This window comes from Balaenoptera borealis, assembly GCF_965194805.1.
Source record: "Balaenoptera borealis genome assembly, chromosome: 19".
Lineage (NCBI taxonomy): Eukaryota > Metazoa > Chordata > Mammalia > Artiodactyla > Balaenopteridae > Balaenoptera > Balaenoptera borealis.
In genome coordinates, this window is record NC_138878.1 from 17,916,134 (window position 1) to 17,935,532 (window position 19,399).

The 19,399-nt window shown below is 46.4% G+C and overlaps 2 protein-coding genes across 10 annotated transcripts in view; both read left to right on the forward strand.

Annotated features, from left to right (window-relative positions):
* Positions 1–3,700, forward strand: part of RANBP10 (RAN binding protein 10) — a 67,034-nt gene extending 63,334 nt beyond the window's left edge. For all 3 annotated transcript variants that reach the window (XM_082367218.1, XM_082367217.1, XM_082367219.1), the window contains one exon: positions 173–3,700. In XM_082367218.1, coding sequence (XP_082223344.1) covers positions 173–303 — 131 coding nt within the window. In that variant the 3' untranslated portion in view covers positions 304–3,700. The remainder of the gene's footprint in view (positions 1–172) is intronic.
* Positions 3,701–5,516: 1,816 nt separating this feature from the next.
* Positions 5,517–19,399, forward strand: part of GFOD2 (Gfo/Idh/MocA-like oxidoreductase domain containing 2) — a 38,075-nt gene continuing 24,192 nt past the window's right edge. For 3 of the 7 annotated variants that reach the window (XM_082367226.1, XM_082367227.1, XM_082367228.1), the window contains exon 1: positions 5,520–5,709. The gene's annotated coding sequence lies outside the window, so the exon portion shown is untranslated. The other 4 variants (XM_082367230.1, XM_082367229.1, XM_082367232.1 and 1 more) reach the window with 4 other exon arrangements.

Genomic DNA, 19,399 nt, shown 5'->3' on the forward strand with positions numbered 1-19,399 from the left:
GATTCACAGGCAGGGCCATGGCCTGGTGGCTGGGACACACTCACACAGAGACACATGAATGCTCTGTTCCAAGAGATTCTGTCCACTCCCCCAACCTTCTGCTCCCAAGGGAACTTTGACCTGGGCTTAGCCCTGAGCAGGGTAGTGACCAGGCCTTGTCTCTTCTCCACAGAGTCTCAGAACCTGCCAAAGCAGCCCCCTCTGATGCTTGCCTTGGGCCAGGCATCTGAATGTCTACGGCTCATGGCCCGAGCGGGCCTGGGATCTTGCTCCTTTGCCAGAGTCGACGACTACTTGCACTAGCTGACCACACTGTCTGGCCCCACCTGGCCCTCCCTCGGCCCCAGGGCTGGAGCAGCCCTGCCCTCCATCGGCACCTGGTGCAGGGACCTGGAAGCCACGGGGAGAGTCCACTCCTCCTGCCTGGCCTCCCCCGTTCCTTTCCTTCCTTCCTTCCTTCCTTCCTTCCTTCCTTCCTTCCCTTCCTTCCTTTCTTTTTCTCCCACCCTCAGTCTCTCTCTCTCCCCCCTTCATGTGCAGCGGCCTATGACACAGTATTGTCTGGTTACTTCTATTTTGAAAGAAGGGGTTTGTTTTGAGGAGAGGTTGGGGTTTTTTAATCTTTTTTTTTTCCCCTCCTGACTGAGCCACCAGTATTTATCTCTGGAGAGTTTGTGCTGAGCTGGTTTCTGCTAATTTAGTGGTGAAGCCTATCCAAGTTGGTGATAGCTTATTATTTTCATAAGTAAAAAAAAATGAGATTATATATATATATATATATATATATAAATATATATATTAAAAAAAGACACAGTATTTATCGTAGTGTTAGTGGTCCAGCACCTCTTGGGTGAAGCTGTCCAGACACCATATGTTTTTGAGTCCAACTCATTAAAAAAGAATCATCTCTGTCACCTCAGCCAAGTGATTCGTTTATTTCAGGCTTCCCCTTTGTTGAGCCACAGGCCCAGCTGCAGCCTAGGGAAGCCCAGTAGGCTTTGGGGGCCACATAGTGGGCAGGTCAGGCTAAAAGCTGGTTTGCAGCATCTGAGAGGTGTGGGTGCCTAGGCCCCTGAGAGCTGAACTGAGCAGAGAACTGCAGGGCCAAGGGTCCAAAGAAGAGATGAATTGGCCCGGGGCTACACAGCAGAGCAAGGGAGTTAGAGGGTCCTTGGCTAGCACGCTATCTACCATTCTACCCTGCCTCTCACTGCCTGCCTTGCCTCTCTCTCTCTTCCCTTTTCAACATGCTGCCTACCTTTGTTGTTAAGATGGCCAAATAATTCATTTACTCTAAATTGATTGCCTGGAAATTACCTGCCTTTGACCCGAGAGCTGCTGAGTATCAGGCTGCGGGGAGGAAGTCTCCATACCCAGGACAGAGGCCCTTGAATACAGGGGCTGCCTTCTTCCTGCCTGGATCTTCACTGTCTCTGCACAGCTCTGATGGAATTGATGCTTTCTGTTGAAAAGCCAGGACCTTGTGGAGACAGATTTTTGGGCTGCCAGTCGCTGGAGTGGATGGAACCCTTGACCCCCTAGGCCAGGCCTCACTGTAGCTGTGCCAGGCAGCTCCTTTGCAGTTTGGCCCCGGCCACTCTTAGGAAAGACTGTTAAGAATATTTGCTGGCCAGAGGAAAGGACCTCATGGGCTTTACAAATGTCCCACTGTCCATGTCAGACGGATCCTCACAGCTAATGGGTCAAAAACAGTCCCGGTACTGCCATCAGGGAATCAGGAGAGGAAGGGTTACGATGCTGCCAGGACTTAGGCCAGCCATCTGTGGAGAGGACAGACTGCCCAGGAGGAAGAAAGGGAAGAGGCCTACCAGAGGAGCACCAGGATGGGCTGGGATTTCCCCATCAGCCTCACAGTGGGAGGGAGTGCCCAGGCAGCCCCTGCAAAGGGGCAGGGTCAGAAGTCGAGCTTCCAGTCCCTGCCTGGATCTGGGCTGGCCAAGCTCCTGCTCTCCATCAGTGGATTCAGGAATGGTTGGCGTGGCCTGAGATATTCAGTGCCCACCAGGATTCGCTGGGCCTACAGCTGGACAACAAGAGAAATGATTGAGTTGTACTAACTGCTGGTGATGGGCCCAGTGGCCCTGTGCTCTCCCAGAATTCTGCCCTGGGACATGATCCTGTAGGCTGCTGCTTTTTTCTTGGTCCCTACTAGGGCCCCAGCTGGCATCCCAGAGACCGCAACCCATCAGGGAGGTGTTGTCCTGTCTGTAAAGGAAATTCATCCTGTGCAAACCTGGGGATGCCTAGCTCCCAAACCAGGAAGTTGGAAACATCAGGCTCTTAAAATGGTCAGAAGCAAGCAGGATTGGGAATTAAAACCAGAGGCTTTTGCAACTGGAATGAAGTTCAGAGAACATCTACTCCAACAATCCTCTCCTTTTATAGATAAGGAAACAGGCCCAGGAGATTAAGTGACTTGGCCAAAGTCACACAACAAATTAGGGCAGAACTGGGACTAACCTCATCCCTGAGGATTGGACAACACTGTTTAGTCCTAAAGCTGAATGGCGGGTGAGGGGTTAGGCTGGCGAGGCCTCCAGCAGTGTCTGCGCAGCTGGTACCTTCAGGGGTGTGTCAGGGATGGGGATGGGTGCCTGGGCTTGGGTTGTAGAGCGGCTGAGCGGCCCAGGAGGGCTCAGGACAGCTGTGTGCTGCTTGGGGTTGGGTGTCCGCCTGCCTCACACTCAGTACCCATGGCCACCTCCCCATTTTCTGTGCCTTATCTCACTGTTTCAGCTGAGTCCAAGTTGTTTACTCTGTTCCTCTCCAGAGGGGCTTTCTGTCCCAGTTGGACAGCATAACTTTGGGACATAAGCCTTTGCCCCACAAGCCGTGGAGAGGACCAAACTCAAGCTGCTTGAGCCCACTGTCTTGCTGATAGTCCAGGCCTGCCTGCCAGCCCGAGGAGCCCCTTATGCACACCCAGTCCTGCCAGCCTGCTTCCGGGAGCCGAGAGTGGGGAAGGCACCTGGGAGGAGTCTCGGTGAAGAGCTGAACTTGAACCAAGGAGGCAGGAAGAAGACCTGGCTCTGTTGGGTTGTTCAGCCCTGGGGGAGCAGCCTTCCCTACTTACCTTTTCCTCTTGCTTCACCAAATGGTCGCTCCTTCCAGAGCAGGAACTGGCGGACACGCAAAGAAAGCCAGAACCCCTGTTCCTCACCTACATGGGTCTGTGGCTGGGTGTCGGCCGGCAGAACAGGGACACCAAGAGATGGAGAAGCGGGGACTGCCCAGCCTCCCAGCACCTTCCTACCCCTTAAGCAAGCACAAAGAAGATGAGGCAGAGACCTGTCAGAGCTGAAAGTTCCTTTGGTCGCTCACAACTCAGGTATGCACACTGTGTGGCAGCTGGGCAGGAGAGCCCTACTTGACCACCAGCCCCGTGCACACGGACCTGTGGCCAGATTGTGGACTCTGGCTGCCTGAGGCGCAGCCTCTTTGCATTGGGTTTTCCTCCATTAGTAACTACAGCCGACACAGACGTCCTCCACGTTGTGCACACTGGTTCTGCCTTTGTCCTCGCAATTTGATACTTGGCATTAGCATGAAACTTGTGGGTGTGGGAGGGTTTAGAGAGAATTCTAACACAAAACATCCTATTAAATTGTACTTGAGAGATGAAAAAACTCCTGTTGTATTTTGACAGAATTATTTTTATTAAAATACACATCCATGAGTAGTCACGAGTGTCTGGTCTCTGTTGTGAGTCTTACTGGGATTGGCACCCTTAGTGTGGCACAGCCATCCTGGAGGGCTTGGCCCCTTCCCAGTCTACTTGTCGAGTGCCTAGGCCCCTGGTGTCTCAAGGATTCTCAAGACTTTTGCAAGACCCCCAAGAGCATAGATACTTAAAGCTTTGATTCTCTCCCGCGAAACAGCTTTCATCTGAGACAAAGAAAAAGTAGCAAATACAAAAAGGTGGGCCATAGGACTTCTTCTCCTCAAAGTAAGATTTTAATGCATTCTAAATACGCTCGCTCCAAACACTGGTCAGAACTCTTCTGAGGGGTATTAAGGTTAGCTTCCTTTCAGTCTGAGGAAAAAGAGCTCATGCTCAAAATCCCAGTTTGGGTGACCCCAGAAAATTAACCTTTCTCAGCTTCATTTTCCCCATTCTTAACATGTTAGTCCTGCTTCCCTATGGTGACAGAGGATTACAGCATGCATAGGGCAGGGCTTGGCACCTAGGGACACAGTACATATGACCACCCTGCCTCCATGAGGATGCCCCCTAGTGTGACTGGCCTGCTCCTGCCTCAAGCTGCCTCCTCTGCTCCCAAGGCACCAGGGTTTTATGCAGAGGAGGCATAAAATAGATTATGCTGCTGTCCACCTGGAGACAAGACTAGAAGCAAAGAAACCATCTAGAAGGACAAGGCCAAACACAAGAAGGCAGGTTTGAGAAATATTTAGGGGATGTTAGCACCACAGGATGAGTGACCGGATGTGAGGGAGATCGGGGTAGCAAGAGACAAGGCAACTGCAGGCTTTTTGTTGGGGTGAAAGGATGGATAATATAGGGATATATTATCCACAAGATAATACAAGGAACAGAAGGGAATGGGTGGTGGCTAAAAGTCACTGGAGTGAGGAGGTTTGCTGGAGAGCATATAGATCTATCTCAGAGAGACATGTTTCCTGGAACTGGAAAAGGGTTCTGTGACCCAGTAAATAATGAAAGCTGTCATGGATGCTCACAGTGAACATCACCCACTAATTGAAAGCTCTAAAAATCCTGTGTTAAGATGTGTAGCTTAACCCAGCATTTTCCAAACTTAATTACTACAGAATGCTTCCCTCAGGGGCATTTTACAGGACTCTCAGGGAAAAACTAGTGTACAGGGAAGAGTGGAGTATTAGATTAAGCACAAATGTCCTGGTTCTATAAGTAAAGCCACAGTAAATTCATTTCCCTCCAGACACATTTCCAACATAGCCTGTTTTACACTAAGGCTTACAGGTTTATTTCGCTGCTCTAGCGGACAGTTTGGTGAGACAAAGGGTAGTCCCGTTACAAAGTGGTATTTATTTGGGGGGAAATAGGTTCCAGTAAAGAGATCAGGAGGACTGAGGTCACAGTCTTGAAAAGCACTGACATGTAAGGAACAACCAAAGAACATCCAGAAGAGGACCCCAGACAGGCAAGAAAAAGCGAGTCATTAGGAGTCAGAAAGCCGCGAAGTCCGGCGAATTCGAGAGAACTGTCGTTCTGCAGAGATACATCGTTATCCAGCAGCAGACCTTCCTTTTATCTGGGACAACCAACGCCCACCACACTACTCAGAACCTCCTCGCTCTTGCTGCTGGGCAACGGACCGGAAAGAAGCCTAGGCTGGGAAACCTCTCCGCCTGCTGCCTCCACCGCCGGAAACGAATGACCAGGGCTTCCAGCCAGACTGCTTAACCTCCGCCCCCAACCAGCGAGCATGCGCAGCTCTCGGCCACGGCCCCTCCCTGCGCTGGTCCACCCCCGTCAGGGAGCATGCGCAGACCTCCCGCCGTCCCGCCCCTCCCTTTCCAGACCCCGGTTCCTTAGAAACCAGGCGGCGCGTTCCCGGTGGCGGCGCGCTAGATTCCGGGGCCCGTGCGACCCCGCCAGCCTCCCTCAAGGAGGGCTGGTGGCCGCCGAGACCCGTCCAGACCCTTGGTCTCCGGTGCGGCGCAGGGCGGGGCATGCCAGCTTGCCAGGTGAGAGGCGGCCGGCGACGGCGGGTGAGGATGAAGAAGGGCATGGCGCGGCGGCGAGCGGGCGCCTGCCGGGCCTCCTCCGCGGCCCGGCGCCCGAGGTCGGAGGCGGGGATATGCAGAGCTGGGGCTGGAGGGGGCCGTTCTAACAGCCAGCGCGGGCTCGGAGTTCGGGGGTCTCCCCAGAGTTCGTCCTCCCGCCTCAGAAATAGGACCTGCAAGTTTGGTCGTAGAATTTTAGAATTTTGGCTCCTGGAAGGACCTCGGCCATAACCCATCCCTTTACTGGACGCGAAAACCTAGGCTCCCCCGCCCTGTGCCGAGCAGAACCCCCTACCTGTGTGAGGACCGACGCTTTGTGGATAAGAATGTGAGGTATGGGAACCTCAGACAAAGGGCTTGTGGGGTAGCTGGTCCATCGTCCTTCAGAGTGAGATGGTACTTTGGGGGGATAAATCTTTAAGAAAAGAGCGTTCAGGTGGCAGGTGGGAGAAGGGACACTCCAGAAGGTGCGGTGGCTCTGCCAGTCCCGGAGTGTCCACTGGCCAGATCTCCCTGGGCCTGACCTACCTTTGAAGCTCAAGAAGGAAACAGATGGACTTGCGAAGACAAAAGGTGAGGTGAAGTATTCTCAAGGCATTATCAGATGAATGGTGAGGGAGGAAGAGGGGGCCGGGAGATCAGGACTTGTGAATGGTGGTGTGAAGAGTTTACAGCAGCATCTAAAGAACAAGACAGGAGTAGAAAAGTTTAAAGCTGCCTTGGATAGACACCAAGGAAGGTTATAAACCTTATTTATGTTCATTGTTCCCACAGTGTCATGCTGAGGGCAAGACACACGAGGAAGGAAGTAGGTGGCTTTTAGTATCCAGAAACTGGTCACACAGGGCGCAGAGGACCTTTGTAAGCTATGGGGCACAAAGGTCTCAGAAGGAAGACCCCTGAGTCTGTGACCTTCAGTTGAACGGAACAACTGTTTAAATTAGAAAAGACACTTAATGCATTATTGTGATGTGGAGAGATATGGAGAAGATGGTAGTCAGGGAATCTAGATACATTCTTATTTACTTATTTTTGGCTGCCGTTGGGTCTTCATAGCTGGGCGCGGGCTTTCTCTAGTTGCAGAGAGCAGGGGCTCCTCTTCGTTGTGGTAGGCGGGCTTCTCATTGCGGTGGCTTCTCTTGTTGCGGAGCACGGTGCACAGGCTTCAGTAGTTGTGGCACGCGGGCTCAGTAGTTGTGGCTCGTGGGCTCTAGAGCTCAGGCTCAGTAGTTGTGGCGCACGGGCTTAGTTGCTCGGCGGCATGTGGGATCTTACCGGACCAGGGATCTAACCCATGTCACCTGCATTGGCAGGCGGGTTCTCAACCACTGCGCCACCAGGGAAGCCCCTAGATACATTCTTGATAAGGAAACTCATTTCCTTCTGAAAAGCTACACCAGGGAACAAGAGTTTTAAGGCCATCCATTTTACAGAAAATGTGAAAAAGTTACTGCTTTTGGACTAGGAGTTTAGAGAATTTATCTGTACCAAGAGCTGAAAATTTTCAGCAGACAGTTCTATTGGTAGACACCCACCTGACCCCCACCATTTTACAGCTAAAGATTCTATTGTGAGGGACTTTCTCTTACCACCTGGTTGTTCTATACCTTTCCTATGGAATGATTGGTCTGGATCGGATCTGTTATTTTTATTTGTTGGGAAAATTCAAATATGTGATTTCTATAGTAATACTAGAACCCATTAGTAGTAGGATTAGCAATGAAAAAAAAAGTACTACCCCAAAAGACATAAGTGTTTGTAATATGGGGAAAAGAAGTGTGTGATTTTTAAAAGATGGTCCCTGATTCTAATCATCAAGTCAGTTTGTTGCTAGCTTGATAAAACTAATTTTCACTGTGTATTTGACTTTGCCGCAGGGTTGTTTTTTTTTTTTTTTTTTTTTTACCCCTCAGAGTGATAAGAGAAGATGCATTGAAAGTATGATAATGTTAATAGGTCAAATTAGTTTAAGGAAGAAAGCTTTGTTCTTCCTTTGTCCATAACTATGGTTTTTGCGGCTTTGCATTTTATTGACTTTTCTTCCATCTCTGGAAATATTTGTATAAATACCTCAAGAGATAATGGGGTATTATCAGAAGGATACGTAATCTGTGGGGGAACGTTGACACTGTTAACCAAATCCTGTCAGAAAAGCTTTATGAAAATTATTGTATTCTGTGTAGAAACCCTCATTACTTTAGCATTGGCCCAGATAGAAGACAGACAAGTAGGCCAAAATCAAAGTAGATGGAAGGGAGCAATTACCATCTGTGGCACTGGATAGGGGGTGGGAGGGTGCTTTGAATGTCAGTGCAAATACTTCCTTGAATGAGCATTTGGAGGAGATAATGCTTAAATGTGGTGAGTGTGCCCCATGGATTTGTGTGCATTATTTTAGCCCCTCTAATCAGAAGGACACTTGTTTTCAGAGGAGAAAGATGTGCACACTCTCAAAGTGTTTCTTCATTGCTATGGCAGTGAAACCTTTGACAAATAATTACTTAACATCCATTCCATTTTCTGGGACAGCTGAGGGCAGTTATCAAACCTGGCCTGTAGTAAAGTAATCAACAGTATTTAACAGGCCAACTTACCAGATAAATCAGTAATGCTAGCAGGATTTACTTTCACTGAACTGCTTTTCTAGTTATACAATAAGAGGAGAAATAAAATGGGGACACAGTGTAATCTCATGTAGGAAGTTGTGATACAGAGTTGGTGTTCGGAAAACACAGGAATCAGCGACCACTCACTTAGAAGCAGAAGAGCCCTTCTGATGCCTAACAAGTCACTTGTGTGTTTTTATAATAGGAGGTCCAATTCTAGGATAAATCCACTATTAGAATTGGACAGTGTCTAGAAAAAAATTGGTTATTTTGCTGTATTTGAGAATTCGTTTACAGTATAGTAATAGGACATTATTTTTCTTATATACAAATAAAAGCAGCTTTGTATTAGTAAACTTCAGGACAGCCTAAAAGTCCAAATTACTTGAAAATTTAGATGTCAGGTGTTTTTAAGAGTGGGGAATGAAAGATAGTTGAAATAAGTTTGGGCTCGTGAAAATCAGAATGATAAAAGATACTGAGAAAAACATGAAAACAGTAAGACTTCCCAGCACACTAATGTTCACTTATGAATTAGCCATTAGGTCAGGAATGAGCTCATTAAAGTACCATGTCTTTAAACCCAGACAAAGGAAATGAGAAATGGAGTAAATATTTCTTTTTCATGATGATGGGAATGAACACTTAGAAAATAGGATTAAACATTAAGAAGGAAGAGGTGAATGTTCCTGCATTACTTAAATACACTCAAACCCTACCCTTAACACGTGTTCTTTAGTTCCTGCTCTTAGAAGGGGAATTGCAAGTAGTGCCTTTGTTCTAGGTACTGTCAGTTTTCAAGGTTGCCAGTGACAAAATGCCACACTCTTTGGGACCCAGGATTGCCAGGAATTGCTGTGGGGATACCTCAGTCTCCCCACCACCTCTCAGAGCCATTCCCAGAAGCTGCTTCTGTAACGGTTCCTATCTGTCTTCTACTATGAAAGATTAGGAACGAAAGCTTTGAGGAATGGGAACTAAGTACTGAGCGCAGTCTTCTTTTCTGGCCTGGGATAACTCTGCTCCTCTCAAACTGTCAGCTCTCAATTTCTCATGAGAATAGATAATCCCAAAATACAACTGGAAACGCTTCTACTTGGCTTTGAGATTTACCATATCACTTTACAACCTCAAAATCTTTATTATAATGAGTAAATATTAAAACAAACAAACCAACAAACCCCTCCTGAAAGTTTCTTGCTTGTGTAAAGAATGATACTGAACTTGTTTTCTCTCTGCGAGCCTTCACCCCTTCTTGCTCTCTGACTGTATTAAAAGTGGTGGAGGGAGAACAGTGGCAGGGACGGGGCAACACTGATGTTTCCTAACTCAGGTGTCATGAACCAAACAGTAGTGCAGTTACCTAGGATAATGAATTTACATGCATGTATTTGAAAGGTGACTGTACAGATCTTATGCTGCTTTCTAAGACTGCTATTTCTTTTGGTGCTCTTTGATGAATAGTTTTGACCCTTAGGGTCTCTTTTGGTGCTTGTTGATGGATGGTTTTGTGTTACAGCATCTCAAAGCCCATTTTAGGGTGTACGTGGTTAATGGTTTCTGCAGCTCGGTGGTGGTTCCTGCTGGGAAATGGTTATCCTCTCAGAGGGGCCTCTCTGGGGGTGGCTCTGGGGGCCTGTGAGATGTGCATTTGTCATCCAGGCATCCTCTCATTGTCAGGGAAATGGGGGATGGTAGAGAGATCAGCTGTACTTCCTGGTACTTTTCAGCCTTTTGCACTCATATTCCTGTGCCAGGTGCTAAGGGGACATAGCTTGCTTTTTGAAGCAATGGGGGAAATGATTGAACATAGTATTTCTTATCTGATCTTATTTTCGAAACTAAATCATTGTGCTTAAACGGCTGTTTTGGTTCCCGCAGCGGAAGGCTTGCTCCTGATCACAGTGGTTATTCTTTTAAAATTATTGTCTTTCTTTCTCCTTCCTTCACTGCTTAATATTCCTGATATGCTAAGATTGTTGTCCAAAGAACATTTAAATGCCTTCAAGTAATTTCCAAATTATTATAGAAGTGTTACCAAATACCTTGAAGTGTTAAGTTTCAGGGACCTGTTATCTCCTTAATACAGTCTTGGTCCTGAAAGAGCTTAGAGTCTCAATAGTGAGGTAAGACATTGAGCGTCATTTAAACAATACTCAGAAAATTCTAAAATACTAAAATGAATGGCTATTTTCAGGTGGTCATATCCCATATACATCCTGTATTTTGCAACCGGCCTCCTTCATTACACATTAACCAAAAGGAAAACAGGAAAAAGGGGGTGGTATGGCAAAGACTGTCCTGAGATTAGATTATTTTACATCTCAGGTTTAACACAGCTGAACATGATCATGGCCTAGTTGGTAAGCAGTTTTCCGCATACAAGTGGAGATGTTTGTGAAGGACACCAGGCATGTCCAGTCACTGGAGAACTACTCAACCTTCCTGGTGACCAGAGGCCATATAACAGAGTTAGAGAACACCAGTCAGGGTTGTCGTGTTCTGGGGTGCCCTAAGAACGTCCTACACCCAAAATCTGAAGGAAGGCAGATAGGTAATTCTCTAAAGTGTCTCTCGCTGCCATAGAAATAGCCATTTTCACAGCAACAGGATGCTTGTATCCATATAGAAGGTGGAAAACACAAAGAAAACCTTAGTAAATTAGGTTTGCACTTTGAAAAATGTTTTATTATTATAATTAAAAACTCATCCTCTTCTTGGGATTACAGGTGAAACCAAAGTATGTAATACACCTCACTCTAGGGTTGGCTACTTCACATGCATCACAGCCAAGTGTGCTTTACCTCAGCAAAGGCAGAGTCTTTGTCACATGCCTGCCACTCATTGTGTTCCTCTGTCAAATTATTCCTTGGTATTCAACGGTGGGTGTAGCAAGAAGTGGAAACTAAGCTCCAGGAACCTGACCTGTCTGGATCACTGCTCTGTGCCCCACCTTCTGGCATAATGCCTGACTCATTGTTGCCCTTACAAATATTAGGGAACGAATGAGGAAAGAACTCTGGTGACTGGATATTGTACCATTAAGTGGGGTGAGGGAGCACAGGAGAAGGAGAGGAAAGATGATTTTGGGTTGGGAGAAGCTGGTGGGTCTCTCAGGTGGGATTTCCAGTAGACACTTAGAAGTATAGAGCCAGTTAAGAACGTTTTCATGGAGGTCTGAGTGAAGTTGAAGGATTAGATAAAATTGCTCTGTGAGAGAGTAGGGCTGAGGATGGAATTTTCAGGATGATGTCAGTCTAGAACTCATTGTTAAGGCAATCTTTGAAAAAATAATCTTCTTGTTATTGCCAGACTTTCAAAAGCAATAAAGAATTAATACAGCTAGTAGATAAGTACTTTTTCTTACTGTAATCATCAGCTGAAACTAACTTTCAGATCTAATAATTATCCAGATACCTCTGTGGGTGTTAAATTTACTTCTCCTTTATGACCCAATTTAGCTGACCCTTTTGTACATTGGGTAGTTACACCTCATTAGACAGGTCATTAGGCCTTTCATTAGTGTCCCTCCTAGGACACTGTGTGGAGGGGAGTGCAGAGATGGGGAACTGGCATCTTTGGCTCGGGCTGGGTGTGCTCTCCTGCTCTCTTCTGGCTGCCTAACGGTTTACCTCCATGTCAGCTTGTAGAAATGGGGGAATAGCATTTCTTTCCTTGGTCCTGTTTGTGTTTTTGCTGTCAGTGAGAAGGCAGCGATCTCTATGTCATTGAGTCAGTGTAAGACACTTAAAATAAACAAACAAATCATAGAAAAGCTAAACCTTCCCACAGAGCCTTTGGATCGTTGAAACCCAGGGACCAAAGTATTTGTCATAACTCATGTGTAAAACTCAATACCTGTTTGTTTTGTTTGGCTTTTATTTTTCAATGGAAACATACATGTAGGTAAAGAAACACTTTCACATTTATCTGAAAGCAGTCCTGCAGAAAGCAGTGCTACCCTTTCAGACTATAAGTACAAGCTGGTTCATGGGGAGCTCTAACTGAACTGCAGGTAGTCCCTCTGCTATGAACATGCAGTTCAGAACTCAAGCTGCATACTTCCCCTGGTTTCTGCTCAGGCTCGGGTGATGAGGTGTGGTTGTCTTCCCTCTTGGGTCCAGCTCTGCTATCCACGCAGTGACAGCCTGTCTACCACAGTGGCTCAATTCCAGGTGTTGGGAGGCCAAAAGGAGGGCTGGGGGACAGTTAGACATACCTTCCAAATTAGTTCTTGGTACATGACTGATGTTGAAGGCCACATGGAAGGCTACTTATTTCCCCACCAGTTTCCTGGGTTTTGCGAAATGAGGATTGAGCTTAAAATTGACCTTTACATTTTAATTTTATCTCCTTTACCATGCTCAAGAATTATGCTCTTATGTTATAGATCCCTTTGCAACTGGATGTTACGTCATGGCACCCCCCTCCTATGGTAATGTTCCACGTATCAGTTCTGGAGCATCATTCAGAGAAGCTTATATTCAGGAAATTCGCTGGTGGTCCAGTGGTTAGGACTCGGCACTTTCACGGCCGGGGCTTGGGTTCAATCCCTGGTCAGGGAACTAAGGTCCCGCAAGCCCTGTGGCGTGGCCAAAAAAAAAACCACAAAGAAGCTTATATTCTTCAAGATTTTAGAACATATTTTATTTAAAATAGGAAGGAGAGACTTCCCTGGTGGCACAGTGGATAAGAATTCGCCTGCCAATGCAGGGGACACGGGTTCAATCCTTGGTCTGGGAAGGTTCCACATGCCATAGAGCAGCTAAGCCCGCATGCCACAACCACTGAGCCCGTGTGCCGCAACTACTGAGGCCAGCGCTTCTAGAGCCCGTGCTCCTCAACAAGAGAAGCCACCGCAAGGAGAAGCCTGTGCACCGCAATGAAGAGTAGCCCCCGCTCACCACAACTAGAGAGAGCTGGCGCGCAGCAACAAAGACCCAACGCAGCCACAAATAAATAAAATTAAATCTTAAAAAAAAAAAAAATAGGAAAGAAAAGAAGAACTTGAGCAGGAAAAACTGTTGCCTTCTAGTCGGTGCAGCTACCACAAAGGCTTTGTTTTGACCTGACTTCTTGATTCATCTGTTCTAGTACTTATTCATTTGTATGCTCATTCCTCAATCATTGCTTAGCAGCACCTACTCAGCTTCAGACACTGCTCTGTCCTGGTGACAGCAAAGTGTGAGACAGGCAACCTCTTGACATCATGACAGATCCCAATGAAGTGTGACGGGCACTGTGAAAGCCAAAGCTCAGGCACAGCTTCTCTGAAGAAGTGATGTTTAACTGGAGACCTAACAGATCTGAGGAGTTATCCTGAGGAAATAAGAAAAAGAAAAGATTGTTTCAGGCAGAGCAAACAGTTTGACCAGAATCTCAGAGCAGGACTGAAAGAGTTAGATTTGGTAGCTGCTAGCATGCTGAGTGCAGTGTAAAGGGGAAAATGCTAAGGTGGAGAGATGGGGAAAGGCCCAACCCACACTGGGGAGAGCCCATGAAGGAATTTGGGCTTTATCTTAGGGTCACCTAGAGGCTGGGGAAGGAAGTGGTCAGGTCCAGGAGACCTGCTGGATGTCTGTTCAGGGAACCAGAGCAGTGGATGAATTCAAGGGGCCTTAAGATGTCCAATTGATGGGTTGTAGGGATGGACTGGCTGTGGGGGCAGGAAGGCTTCACTGCAGCCAGAGTGGTTCCTTAGGAACTGGTTAGGTTTGAATCACTATCACTTGTTTGAGTCCACTATCACTTACTTTCCCTTCACGATTGTCTGTTGGCATTTGACTGAACGTAGCCCCTAAGTGCTGGGTCACTGTGGTCCTGCAAGCCTTGATTGATTATTTATTTATTTACTTACTTACTTATTTATGTATTTATTTATGGCTGTGTTGGGTCTTCGTTGCTGCGCGCGGGCTTTCTCTAGTTGCGGCAAGTGGGGGCTACTCTTCATTGCGGTGCGTGGGCTTCTCTTTGCGGTGGCTTCTCTTGTTTCGGAGCATGGGCTCTAGGCGCGTGGGCTTCAGTAGTTGTGGCTCACGGGCTCTAGAGCGCAGGTTCAGTAGTTGTGGCTCACGGACTTAGTTGCTCCACAGCATGTGGGATCTTCCCGGACCAGGGCTCAAACCTGTGTCCCCTGCATTGGCAGGCGGATTCTTAACCACTGCGCCACCGGGGAAGTCCCAAGGCTTGATTTACAGTGTGCTTCTCTGTTAGAGAGAGGAAACTTGACTACAAGGGGTCTGAGCTAACTGATAAGCTTGAGTCATGTCATGTAGAGGAGTGGTGGTAGTTGGAGAGACAGTTCTGGGTGAGGGCCCCTCTTGACTGGTCAAGTTGTAGCTTAAGACTGAGAGCATCAGCTCATTTTCCTAATCCCAATTGGCAGACAGAGCTATTCTGTTATATGATGCTTTCTTTCCTAAACCATTAAACCAGATTCTGCCCCAAACTATTTAATTAACAACGTAAGTACTCTCTTTATTACATTTGTGAACATATCCCAAGATCATACAGAATTATTTACAGTTTTGATGAGTTCAGTATATACGTCTTGGTTTATTGATCAACTATGCAGGAGCAAGGTCTGAAATCTTTCATTTTTTTCAGCAAATATTTACTGAGCACCCACTACATATCAGGCCTTGTTCTAGGAACTTGGGGGTATAGCAGTGAACAAAACAGACAAAAAATTCCCTTTCCTCAAGGAGCATGCGTTCTAGCAGGGGTGGTAGGATGAGACCAACAATGGAAAGATAAACCTGGTTCTGATAAGACAGCTTTTGAGTAGAGACCTGAAGGAAGTGAGGGAGTGAGTAAGCCAAATTGATATCATCTGTACAGTAGAGGGAACTGCCAGCACAAAGGCCCTGAGACAGAGACATACCTGGTATGTTTGAGATACATACAGCAGTGAACCACTGTGGCTGGAGCAGAGTGAGCAAGGGGAAGAGAAATTGGGTATAAGGTCAGAAAGAGGATAGGGTGCAGACAGATCATGCAGGGCCTTTTGTAGGTCAGAGGAAGAACCTCGGCTTTTATTCTAAGAGAGATGGGGAGCTTGTGGCGCCTTCGGGCAGGGGAGTGGCTTGATCTGACTTACATTTTAATTGCGTCACTCTCAGCGCTGTGTTAACAATAGATTGGGGGTGCAGCATGGGAAGGGGCAGGGTAGAATCTGGGAGACCAGGTGCGCTGTCTAGTAGCACAGGGGAGAGGTGATAGTGACTTGAACTAAGGTGGTGGCAATAGAGTAGTAGGAAGTGCTTGGATACAGGATGTGTTTTGAAGGTAGAGAGCCAGCAAAACTTTTTTTTATGGATCAGGTGAGAAGTGTGAGAGAAGAAGAAGGATCAAGGACTACTCCAAGGTTTTGATTTGAACAGTTAGAAAATTTGTGTTACCAGTTCCTGAGATGAAGCCATTGTGGGAAGAGAGAGTTTGGTGGGGAGAAACATCAGGAGTTTAGTTCTGGACACCAAGTCGAAATGTACATCAGATAGGCGGTTGTTTATACTAGCCTGGAGCTCAAGGAAGAGGACCTGGCTGATAACTTTGGGAGTCGTCAGAGAATAGATAGTATTTAAAGCCATGAGACCGAATAGGATCATCAGTCATGAGCCAGGAGCAATGGTTACCACAGTCATTATCAGGAGAAACTAGCAGAGAAATGGCCAGAGAGGTAGCAGGAAACACAGCTAATGTCACAATCTGTTTTAAAAATAAATTGGGGGACTTCCATGGTGGCGCAGTGGTTCAGAATCTGCCTACCAATGCAGGAGACACGGGTTCGAGCCCTGGTCTGGGAAGATCCCAGAGCCCTGGTCTGGGAAGATCCCACATGCCGCGGAGCAGCTAAGCCCGTGTGCTACAACTACTGAGCCTGTGCTCTAGAGCCCACGAGCCACAACTACTGAGCCCGCGTGCCACAACTGCTGAAGCCCGTGCGCTTAGAGCCCGTGCTCCGCAACAAGAGAAGCCACCGCAATGAGAAGCCCATGTGCTGCAACGAAGAGTAGCCCCCGCTCACTACAACTAGAGAAAGCCCATGCGCAGCAACAAAGACCCAACGCAGCCAAAAATAAAAATAAATAAATTAAAAAAAAAAAAAAAAGATTGGGGAATTCCCTGGTGGTCCAGTGGTTAGGACTCCGTGCTTTCAACACGGAGGGCGCGGGTTCAGTCCCTGGTTGGGACTAAGATCCTGCAAACCACGTGGCACGATAAATAAATAAATAAATAAGGAGGGAGGGAAGGAGGGAGGGAGGGAGGGAGAGAAGGAAGGGAGGGAGGGAGGAAGGAAGGAAGGAAGGAAGGAAGGAAGGAAGGAAGGAAGGAAGGGAGGGAGGGAGGGAGGGAGGGAGGGAGGGAGGGAGGGAAGGAAGGAGGGAAGGAAGGAAGGGAGATTTATTGAGGGCCCAACTCAATAGCTAGGGTCCTGGCCTCATCACTGGCCACAGTGCTTTATTTTAGCATGTTTTATATTAAGATAGAATTACTGAAAAAATTCATCCTCAGAAAAATCTAATTCCCAAACAAGCCCCTTGATACTGGCCCCTTGGAATGTGTCTGAGGGGCCACAGGTCTGCGGCAAAGTCTGAGGAGGGGTGCCGTGTGGGTGCACAGCTCTCAAAGGCGGCTGCTGCTGGGGAGTTCCAGCTGTGGGCTGGTTCTGGGATGTGGGGGGCTGGGAGCTGAGCTAGCCACCTTCGTGGTGTGCTAACCTTATTGCCCAACCTGTACAGCTACAACCAAAAACTGTTACACATTATTTCTCACTTAAGGCCTTCATTAGCTTCACCTGCCTACAGCGATGCTGGAGAAGAACTCCCTTCTGAACCCTCACTTCCTTAGTATGAGTTGTTCGTGAGTGGTGAGGACTTGCCTAACACCCACAGCTCAGCAGCTCATCCAGTGTGATGTTGGCTAGGGAAAAGTGCCATCTTCAGATCCTCAGCAAGTGCCGAGACTTAGTAGATCATTGGCCTTAGCTTGGCTTCAGCCATTGTCTCCATACAGTCATCCCTCGGTATCTGTGTGTGTGCTGGGGGGGCGGGGGTGGTGGTTCCGGGACCCCTATGGATACCAAAATCCGCGCATGCTTCAGTCCCTTATATAAAATGGCATATAACATACATCCTCTTGTATGCTTTATATCATCTCTAGATTACATATAATACCTAATACAATGTAAATGCTATGTAAATAGTTGTTAATACAGTGTAAAACTATGTAAATAGTCACTGGTGTGCAGCAAATTCTAGTTTTATGTTTTGGAACATTCTGGTATTTTCTTTTTTTTTTAATATCTTAGATCCATGGTTGGTTGAATCTGAGGATGCGTAGATACGGAGGGCCAACTGTATTGGTACCAAAAGTATGCTTACACGGTTTTTGTTTTGTTTTAAAGGAAAGAGACTTTTAATTTACACATGTCCATTTAATTTGATTATAGATGTAAATCCGCAAGGTGCAAGTAGGTTGTTCTATACCCTCAGACACAACTTATGGTGGTTAAAAATTGAGGTATAATTTACATACAATTAAATGCACAGATGCTAAGTATTCAGTTTGATGAGTTGTGACAAATATATCCCCATGTAACCACAATGCAACACAAGATATAGAGTATTTCCACCATCATTCGTTTCCTGGTGCCCCTTTCTAGTCGGTTCCACACCTCCCTGCCCCACACCCCAACCTGCCAACCACCACGCTACCACTTCTGACTACTGTCACTAATAAGTAAGGTTTGCCTGTTCCTGTACCTCAAATAAATGGAATCCTACAGTATGGGGGTTTTTTTGGTGTGTGTGCCTAGCATCTTTCACTCAACATAATATTTTTAAGATTCACACATGTTGTTGCATATATTAGTAGTTCATTCATTTTTACTGCTTTTCTGTATTCCATTGTATGCCTATACCATAATTTGTTTATCTCCTATTCATAAACATTTGGGTTTATTTCCAGTTTGGGGCTAAGATGAATTAGGACTGCTGAGAACATTTTGTCTAAGTTTTTTGTGGACGTATGTTTTCATTTTCTTGGGTAAATATCTACGAGTGGAGTTGCTGTGTCATTGAGTTGATATATGTTTAACTTTATAAGAAAATGTCAGTTTTCCAAAGTGATTGTACTATTTTACACTGCCACCAACAATGTATGAGAGTTCTATTTGCTCCATATCCTCTCCAAACTTTGGGATTGTCAGTCTTTTTCTTTTTTTTCTTTGCCATTCTAGCGAGTATCTTGAGTATCTCAGTGTGGTTTTAGTTTGCATATCCCTGATAACTAATGATATGGAGTGCCTTTTCATGTGCTTATTGGCTTTTCCTGTATCTTTGGTGTGAAGCGATCAAAGTCCTTTGACATTTAAAAAAATGAAGTTGTTCATTTTTTCATCGTTGATTTGTAGGATTTCTTCTGCATACAAGTCCTTTGTTACATATATGTTTGGCAAATATTTTTTGCTAATCTGTGGCTTACCTGTTTATTTTTTTAGTGGAGTCATTTAGTGAGCAGAAATTCTTTAAAATTTTGAAATCCAGTTTATCAATGGGTTAATGCTTTTTGTGTCCTGTCCAAGAAATCTTTACCTATTCCGTGGCCTTGAAAATGTTCTCTGATATGTTTTCCTAGAAGCTTTATGGTTCTGGGTTTTACATTTAGGTCTTTGATTCACTTTGAATTAATTATTGTGTACACAGTGAGAAAGGAAGGGTCAGGTTTTTTGTTTGCCATATGGAAATCTAATTGTTCCAACACCATTTTTTAAAAAATTAATTAATTTATTTATTTTTGGCTCTGTTGGGTCTTCATTGCTGCACGTGGGCTTTCTTTAGTTGCGGTGAGCAGGGGCTACTCTTTGTTGCGGTGTGCGTGCTTCTCATTGCAGTGGTGTCTCTTGTTGCGGAGCACAGACTCTAGGCGCATAGGCTTCAGTAGTTGTGGCTCGCAGGCTCCAGAGGGCAGGCTCAGTAGTTGTGGCTCACGGGCTTAGTTGCTCCGCGGCATGTGAGATCTTTCCTGACCAGGGCTCGAACCCG